Genomic DNA, 10,118 nt, shown 5'->3' on the forward strand with positions numbered 1-10,118 from the left:
TTCAGAACCAAATGAGCCGAGAGGAAACTCAGAGTGCTTAATAAGAGTTCTAAAACCCTCAGACGGATCTCCACCCTCGGATCTGAATCGATAGATCCACACCATTGAAAAGGAGCGGGAACCAAAGGCGTGAGGGACGAGGATACGGAGAACGGCGTGTTCACATGGCCGAGCAGGAGAGACAGGACAGCTGTGCTGGGGGCATTAAACAACTGCCCATAAAATTAATAGCAACCCAACAACTCATCGCCGGAAATGTTACTCCGGTCACAAAATGTTATGTCAGCACACATTCCGGTTGTCAAATAAGTACACGTGTAAACAATGCATACGAGCAAACCAGGAATCAAATAATTGTATAGTTTGTCATGGAAGCGAGATATTTCTAAATTTGTTATTAAATCCGAATAGCTATGTGTAATGGCAGACTAAGTGCGTCATATAGCTTATGTTAGGGTTAATATGTAAAGGTTATCATAAGTTAAAAAAAAATTACTTTTATGTATCATGGAAAGGATTGTGACATACATCATTTGAGAGATAATAATAAAAGTTTGTTTTATATTCCCATGCCTTTACTACCACAAACAAAATTGCATTCAATTCTATATCAATCATGTTAAATTCTCATGAACTTTGTAGAAGACAATTGGTTGTACAAAACAAGTTTCTTGGAATTGAAATCTCATTGAATTGAAATGAATTTCTCCATATCAATTTGAACCAAACATTGCCAAAAAAATAAAGTTATAAAGGTTCATTATTCATCATTTTAGCACAACATTTTCACATTCATTTCTATTTTTTTATGAAGGCTTTAATTGATCCTCTCACACTATGTCAGTTGTTCATACTCCAATTTATTATATTTAAAGTAAGAGGAAAATACTAGCTACTAGTAGAACTTGTTATATTAAAAATATATTCTAATAAATTTAATTATAAAAATTATATATATTTATAAAAGTAAAACAAGCACATATATATATGTATATATGTTAATGTAAGCAATGTTAACATATCATATTTCTTAATTTTTGGTAATGACATTCAACAATACAATATTTCATTATTTGTTCTATTTATTTTTAATTAAAAATGTATTTAATATTCCTATTTTTTAATTTAATCTAAACAATAAATACTTATTGAAAAAGAAAAAAAAACATATTTAGAAAACAAATTCCAAAAATGAAAAAACAAAACAAAACAAAACAATGTATTACATAAATTATTTAACGAAAAACAATAAAAAAATATTAAGATATAAATAAAATTAAAATTAATAAAATATAAATCTCAAAACAAATTGATGAAAACCATTAAAAAAAATTTAATTAAAATTAATTAAAAAAAAAAAAAACAACTTAAGGCAGCCCAACGCCAAAGAACCATAAACTGGGTCCCTTGCCAATGGTGTTTGCACCATTGGCACGACGGCCAAGCGAGGATGATTCCCAAAATCAACCCTAGGTCATACATATTTGTGTGTGCAATGGTTCGATTTCGAGCCACTCCAGCAACCCTGCCTACCACGAATAGAGAAAGGGATCTATTCTCAGAATCAATCCTCATCCACACAAGTGTGTGATGGTAGGGATAAATTCTAGGAATCCACTCCTTGCCCCAATTCTAGGAGTCTAGGTGGAAGGCCGCCCCAATTTTTTAAATTAATTTTTACGCCGTAAGGCGTTCCCTCTGAGAAAGACATCCCTAAAATGTGACGTGTGCGATCCTGAGCCATTGATTCTGTGTGTTAGATGATTGGGGTGTTTTCTACCGTTCGTTTAGTCTGTTTTTTCATAGAAAAATGGTTTTTTCCCATGGTAATGGGCCATGAAAGGCCAGGCCTGGCCTGCTGGCGATGAGACTCTTCGCAGAAACTGCCTGCTGGCGATGAGACTCTTCTGCTGGCGATGAGGCGATGAGACTCTTCGCAGAGACTCTTCGTGTCTTTCTTCCCTGCATGCGTAGCCTTGTGCTGTTATATCAATATTTGTACTTTATAGAAATACTCTCGCTCCAAGAACTGCGTGGATTTATCAATCCGTGGGTGGCAGATGAAGTTGATGGTGTGCAGCCTCATTCATTGCCCATTCTTTCGCAGTTCATTCTTTTCTCTGAAAGCTTCTCCCTCCCAAATTGTTGCACCTTCACCCATTTTTAGCACAACTTATCATCTCATTTCAGGCCAAAAGTTTGCAGGTTTAATCCGAACTTGCAGCAGACCAGGAGGACGAAGAGAAGCATTGAGGTCCATGGCGTCTGATTCATCTGCAACCTCCAAGCCTTTGGGAGTTCTCTTTGTTTGCCTTGGTGAGTACCGTCCATCCAATGATTCAACGAGTTCGTTCGGTATCGGTCATTGTTCGCGATGATGCTTCCATGCAGTATTCATCTGCAATATAAAAACGTTGTGCATACCCTGACATAAATATTTGCGGTATTGATTGTTTTCTGCTCTGCTATTTTCAGTGGATTTTGTTCTGCGATTCTCAGAATTTGTCAGCATGTCGATGGGAATGCCACATCAAATTGGCTCCTCGTGTGGAAGTATTTTAACAGCTGAAAAACTTTCATATTCGGAGACCTGTTCTGATTGTTGTTTAGATGAGGCGGGAAGAATTGTATCAGCTCAATGGAGTCCTGCTTCAGGTCTGAAATGTACAACCCGGAGACCTAAAGTAGATTTTGTTATACATCGACTGCAAGTTTCTTCTTCTGCTGTAAGCTCATGTAGTTCTTCACCCTCTGCCAATGATGGATGGAGAAGGCCTGTTCATAGTCCAAGAGGACAAAATGGCCATATTCGGTCTGACTTATCGGTGGCCTGCAAGTCCTTTGAGTCCCAAACTCTGGCTCCTGCCACCGATTGGGAAGCTGGACTTGGTGCCCAATTTGAGCAGAGTTATGAAGAAAAAGTGCATGTATTACCTGTGGGTGCTGTGAAAAGGCATAGAGCTGGGGGAGTCCCTGTATTTGTTATGCTCCCTCTGGATAGCATAAACCATAACAATAGCGTCCATAGACAGATGGCTATGAATCTCAGTCTTCAGGCGTTGAAGAGTGCTGGTGTTGAGGGAGTTATGATGGATGTTTGGTGGGGTCTTGTTGAACGAGAGGCTCCAGGGCAGTATAACTGGTCTGGATACAGAGAGCTGTTGGAAATGGTGAAGAGCCATGGATTGAAAGTCCAGGCTGTAATGTCATTTCACCAGTGTGGAGGAAATGTTGGGGATTCTGCCAAGTATGAACGCTAAATTTTCCGTATAAAACTCAATTATTTCTTCTGTGAAAGTCCAATTTATTAAAGTGAAAATTATGTTGTTTTAGGCCTCAGAATGGTTCAGGAATTGAGTGTTTATGTGCTTTGTAATTGTGCAGTATTCCATTGCCTAAGTGGGTTGTTGAAGAAATAGACCGAGATAATGATCTGGTCTACACAGACCAATGGGGCAGGCGAAACTATGAGTATATTTCGTTGGGATGTGATAATCTCCCAATTTTGAAGGGAAGAACGCCTGTCCAATGCTACGCTGATTACATGACGAGTTTCAAGGAGAGTTTTAAGGATCTTTTGGGGGAAACCATTGTGGTAAGTTTTAACTAGTTTTACCGTGTTGCTAGTTGTTTGGTCACAGGGTACATCTAAGCTTTTCCCTCCCATTTTTAAAATAGAAATGCATCTAGCTATCATGATAAAAGAGAGCATAGCTCCAATCTCTTGAGATTCTGTAATTTGATATTAATTTTGAGGTGTAACCTGTCTTGTTATTTTCTCAATTATTTTTTCTCTCAGTAACTTTTGGAAATTTGTGTCTTATTTGAAAATGCATTTACATTGTTAAAAGGCTCAAGCTTAATTCTGCTCGCTGTTCCTCCGCTTATTAGTTTCTCGTGGATCGAACTTAATTCTGTGCTTGTTTGCCTTCCACAATCTCTCTGTTTTTCTTAGTTGCTCAAGCCTCAAAATTAACTCGATGCTCCTTAGTTTTCCATGAACCCACTTGTGTTTTGGATATCTGTATCAGACTTGGTCAAGAACTCAAATATCTCTATCTTTGACCAAAATGAAAGATCCCTACGTCTGACAAGTCCCAGATAGGATATCTATTCTGCCAAATTTGCCTAGGATTTACACCTAGCTTTGAAAGAATATTGTTCATGGTGGGGAAAGCTTGTTTCTGAGAGATTTAAACCTTGTTCATGGGAGATTCAAACCTAGGTTCTCCACACAAAGATCACCATACTATCTCAAATCAAAAGATCCTGCGATTGAGAAGCAGTGGGTTAAGTATCTACCAATTCACCCAAGATTTGTACTTGGCCCCGATCTTTGAACAAGTAAAATGGGCCATGAGTTGGAAAACTTGTTTATTGGAAATTCAAGACATTGTTAGGTTTGAAAGACCCCTGCTTTATCATCTAGTCAAACTCCTGTCAACCATATTTTCTCTATTTTGCCTGATCCAAATTCTCTAGGCCTCAATTATTGGGTATATGCTTGGTCTAATCATGCTCACTCTTTGAATAGGAGTCTTAGATAGCTCTAATATGCTCCATGTTGCAACTTGCACCTCATTTTTACCACGGAGTTATGGTATTGATTTGTTTGTCGCCAGCCTCTTGTTGTACCTTTGGCCTCATTTTCACAACAGATGTTTGCCCCAACCTCATTTTTTAATTTTTACCAGAGTTTGTTTACTCTTTACCCCAACCCTCTTTTTAACAGAGGTTGGATATATATAAGAGAGGTTGGATATAGATTGTCTCTGGTACATAGCTTACACATTGCTATTGCGCATCCTGGCGCGGAGATTGGATGACCCAAATATTTCTATGTAGCCCCATCTTTTATGATCAGAGCTTCTTTTTTCATGTGGCTATAAATGATGGCTTATGAGCAATTACCATAACCAAACTTGTCTTTATGAATTTTCTACGAGACATATCTTTGGGCTGAAAATACTATAACCTGTTTTGGTCCCAACTTTTATGATCAGGGCTTCTTTTCTATGTATCCATACAGGCTTTAGTTATATGTCTTAGAAAATACTATAACCTGTTTTGGTCCCAACTTTTATGATCAGGGCTTCTTTTCTATGTATCCATACAGGTTTTAGCTATATGTCTTAGAAGTAATTTTCTTGATGTATGATATATCCTGTTCTAAAGATACGATGATGCATCTATCCAGCTTGGACAAAGTAATCTGGTTTGTTTTGTATTTGTGTTGTAGGTTAAAAGCCTTGAGCATTGGTATTAAAACTGTCTGTTCCATATGCTTCCTCTTATGAAGCATCTCAATATGTTCTTTCCCTATTTGCATTTACCAGAATGCAATACACTTACGTTGAAAATGTTTTAACTAGTGCCCAACTTGTTCGATGAGCCTCGACCACATGTATGTGTTTTGAATGCTACAAGTCTGAGTTACGAGTTTAGTCTTTTTATGTCCAAATTCCCTAATCTGTATTAAGCAAGCTTGTTATCACCATGCCTTGTTTTTCTTGAAATATTATTGACCCTAATGCCTACCATTTCTAACTGAGTCTTAGTAATGACCACCATTAAAAGAATAAGTTGTAAATGTAATTATACTGTAATTTAGGAAGTTATGTAACAATGTCTTCCTATTAAAATGATGTTGCCTGAGAGGCTTGTTGTATTGTTAGAGAGTGATTGATGACCCTGAATAATAAGAATTCCAATCCCTTGACCCATGGAGGTTTCCTTGACACACTGTCAAGGTTTTACCACGTAAAAAATTCTGTGTCTACTTGTGTTGATTTAGTATCTGTTTCTTGTGTACATTTTCTTTCTTGTTTATGAAATCTATGGGCTCTAAATACCAACACTGACTGTTGTTTTAAGTAATGTGCTTTTGGTTGGATGTTAAAGCAAGCCTAGAATTTGAACGTAGAATTTAAAATTTGTCTATCATGGGTGTAATTTGTCCATCATAATACAGGAAATTCAAGTGGGAATGGGTCCTGCAGGAGAGCTGCGGTATCCATCTTATCCTGAGAGTCATGGTACATGGAGATTCCCGGGGATTGGAGCATTTCAGTGCTATGATAAGGTATAAACATTTATCTTTTAAATTTTCCTCTGGTTAACAGAACTGCATCCTACCCTTTTTATACAAACACACATAATATTATAGCTGGTATTTGGGTTTAGTTTTTTTAGGCCATTCAGGTCAAATCCCATTTAGTAACTAGTTTGGGCATCCCTGTATTGCAGTTTATGATCTCTAATCTTAGAGCCACAGCTGAAGCTGCTGGCAAGAAGGAATGGGGTAATGGAGGTCCAAGTGATGCAGGTCACTACAACAACTGGCCTGAGGACACCCCATTTTTTCGCAGAGATGGTGGCTGGAACTGTCCTTATGGTGAGTTTTTTCTGAAGTGGTATTCTGGTATGCTTCTTGATCATGGAGAGAGAATCCTAAGAGCAGCTGAAGCCATTTTCCGTGGCACTGACACCAAGCTTTCTGGGAAAGTGGCTGGTATTCATTGGCATTATGGAACCAGATCTCATGCCCCTGAACTTACTGCTGGATATTATAATACCAGATTCAGAGATGGGTATCAGCCTATAGCTTCCATGTTTGCAAGACATGGGGTGATTTTCAATTTTACTTGCATTGAGATGAAGGATTGGGAACAGCCAGGAGATGCACAATGCTCGCCAGAGAAGCTGATCAAACAAGTCATCCTTGCAACTAGGAAGGCTGGGGTCCCTCTTGCAGGGGAGAATGCTCTTCCAAGATTTGATCAAGGTGCACACAATCAGATCATTGGGAATGCCAGTCTCCGACTACCAGAAGATGGTCAAAACACCGCAGTTGAACCAATGTGTGCATTCACTTATTTGAGAATGAGCCAGCATTTGTTCCAGCGTGAAAATTGGAGCTTATTTGTCTCATTTGTTACGAAAATGGCACAAGGAGGGGCGACCTCAAATTCATGGGAGCAAGAACATAGAGATACAGACTCATTTGTCCATGCTACGGGCCCATTGATCCAAAAGGCTGCTGCACTCTTGCATAATTAGGCCTAAAGTATACGTTTTTTTTCGCAGCAAGCAAAATCTGAATGTAAACAATATTTATTGGTGGAATTAAATTAATTGGTTCCTGTATATATCCTACTCCATGTAAAATTTGCCCAAAGACAGGCTTTTAATGGCTATGCCAAAGCAGTATAATTAATCCTTATGACATTAACATGATTTCTAACTCAGTATAATTAGCCTTTATTGCAGTAACATGACTTCATATTTTGATTTGAAGAGGTGTTTCAATAAGATCACTGCAGCTACATAGCTATGATCAATTTAATACCTCCAGAATTCAATTTATGGCGTGCCAGGGTTAATACAAGTGTTTTAGTAAGTTCCTTATTTTTGTTCATACTTCATAACTTAAAAAAATGCACAAAATCCAGGTATGGAAAAGACCAAAATCCAGGTGGAAAAGACTAGAAATGAACACCATTCGTGACTGTCGAGTTTTTATGAACTATAATCTGTCGAGCTATCCATTCGTCCCTACATAAATCACACACAATGAGCAACAGAGGCCCTCAGATTGCAGGCCGTTGCACGTAGCTTACGTATATAGTGGCAGTATAGTGGCAGCCAGTCAGATTTGATCCTGGTCTGTTCAGGATAACTCTCACCAACTACCGATTCTCCTAGATTAATAAAAAAAACAATGATTAATGGTACTTTCCATGCATTATTTTTATCTTTATTCTTGGTAGAGTTAAATTATTTTTGTACCTGATTAGACAATCACTCACTCGTTAAACCAATTTTATAATATTTTAACATTTTTCTAAACAATCAAGCAATTGTTAAACAAATTTTATAAGTTTTTTACAATTTTTTAATGTTTCAGTTTAATTGTTTGTAATAAAAAGCATAAATGGCATATAAAACTCTTTCAGTTTCATTTACTAAGTTGTTCCAAACAGAATCTAATAAGCCAATACTATTGTTAAATTCAGCAAAATGTACATTAAAGTTTGTCTATGTTATTGTTAACATATGCTTCTAATTAGTTTCTAAGTTGTGTGCAAAAATAAATTAATAACATGGGATGGATATATTTTGTAGTTGACATATTGACAATTCTCCTTCAGTGCCCCAACGCACAAGGCCTTTATTGCTTTTTCCAGGTAATTGGTTACATTTGGTATTCTTTATCATTTCCCTGTGATACGCATACCATGGAGGAAGCCATTTTTATAGTCAGATGGAGAAAGTGGGGGGAGCAAAATAGCTGTGAGATATCAAATGGACAATTACTGTGCCAATGGCTTGCAACCTTGGAGCTCTGAAAAGATTCCTACAGCAGTGGTATGAGAACTCAACTTTGCTCAATTATAGTGAAGTTTTAGTGTGATAGCATCTGAGATTTGTTTTGAGGTTGGTTCTCTCTTTAACTGATTTTTTTATTTTGTGTGTTGTTGGCATTACTGCACTGATACTGCACTGATATTAGGATCAATCATCAGGATCAGTTGCCATTTGCATATGTAAGAGACATGATGACACCCAAAGTGAGGATTCACATGTTCGAATCAGCCATTTTTAATACAATAACAAATGAATATTGACACTCTTACAAAGTCAATCGAAGAATTTTCAAAGAGCCTCCTTTGGACCTGCAAATTTCTTTGGGTTATGAATCCAGTGCCTGCAAATCGTATCTGGACAGAATGTGGGCTGCATATTCCGTTTGATTGTATTAATTCATTTCAAATTTGATTGGATACTAAGATTATAGCTTGCAAAAACTATCAATTTTTTAAAATGTGAAGGGTCATGAAAGAGCATAATATGGGAGGATCCATAACTGCAAATTTAACCAATACATGATGTTGATGGATGCCATGGGTGTTAATTTTGTGCTATATTGGATTAGATGACTGATTTACTTCTCAATAATTGAAGTCATTTTTACTGCCTCTGCCAACATGAGATGATAGAGACTGTGCACCTATATCTAATATGTGTATTGCATTTAATGGAGTTGATAGGATTGAATTGTTTTCCATTGTAAATTCCAGTGGTGATTCTGGTTATACCGAGAATGAAGGAAAATAGAATGAAACGTGCTCTTCTGGACAGCTGGTATCCAAACTCGGTGTATGCCATGAAAACATTTTTAACTCAAACGGAAACAAAGAATTTTTCCAGGTGGCTCTTCATTGTCAACACAATCCTGAACTGAAATTTGGTACAAGTTGTATAGGCTTGCATGTGCGCCATCGTGACAGAGTTTTTATTGAAGGAGGTGCAATGTGGGGACAGATGTTGATTTGAGACGGTACAAATATATGAGTCTCTTTTGTGTTGGACTACATGGATGGTGGAACCCTTGCGTAGGTTCTTCAAACCCATAAGAAAATCCCAGAACACTATTTGGCTGAGGTTGCCAGGCAGGTGCTCAAGGGCTTGCATTACCTGCACCAGAACAAAATTGTTCACCATGATATAAAGCCCTCCAATTTACTGATCAATAAGAGAAGTCAAGATTCCCAATTTCGGTGTCAGAACTGTGTTGGCTCACACTTTGCCCTAGTGCAATTCCTTTGTGGGCACTTGTGCTTATATGAGTCCTGAAAGGTTCAATCATGATGGGTATTAATTTACAATTTCTATTGTCTTCTGCAATGCAGTTTCTCGAATACCCTTCAGATTATGAAGCGGAGAAGTATTTTCTTAGGAAAGCTACAGCCATGGAAAATCAATCTTGCCACTTATATTCTGAGTTTTCAGGTAATTACAGATCCTCATATTTAACAATTTGAGAGATCTATCAAGAAACATTACCTTATGGCATGCATGTCTGTTAAAGCAATCAGGCTAAAACTATGTTTCATTGTTGTTGGCAGTCTCGGCTATTGTTCATCAGATTCAGAAAGAAGAGTTATTTGGTAAATCTCGGCTACAGTACATGAAAGGACCTGAAAACCCCTATTCAGCAGCAGGTCCAGTGACCTTTGGTGGAACTCTGGATGTGAAGGAAAGAAAAAGGTATTTCAATTATTCTGAAGGGATTGATTTGCCTTGTGGTTTTGCCAATTACCGTACCCGAGGGTTCC

At 37.6% G+C, this 10,118-nt stretch overlaps 1 protein-coding gene across 1 annotated transcript; it reads left to right on the forward strand.

The window, feature by feature from the left end:
* The first annotated feature begins 2,501 nt into the window (after window positions 1-2,501).
* LOC149265339 (beta-amylase 1, chloroplastic-like) lies at window positions 2,502-8,404 on the forward strand. The gene is made up of 4 exons (XM_089429309.1): window positions 2,502-3,247; window positions 3,385-3,595; window positions 5,972-6,082; window positions 6,247-8,404. The coding sequence occupies exons 1-4, from the start codon at window positions 2,511-2,513 to the stop codon at window positions 7,057-7,059; spliced, it is 1,872 nt and encodes a 623-aa protein (XP_089285435.1). The 5' UTR covers window positions 2,502-2,510; the 3' UTR covers window positions 7,060-8,404.
* The last annotated feature ends 1,714 nt before the right edge of the window (window positions 8,405-10,118 follow it).

The sequence above is a fragment of the Pinus tabuliformis genome, chromosome 6 (assembly GCF_031772625.1).
Source record: "Pinus tabuliformis cultivar Carrire ecotype Pingquan chromosome 6, CPIR1, whole genome shotgun sequence".
Lineage (NCBI taxonomy): Eukaryota > Viridiplantae > Streptophyta > Pinopsida > Pinales > Pinaceae > Pinus > Pinus tabuliformis.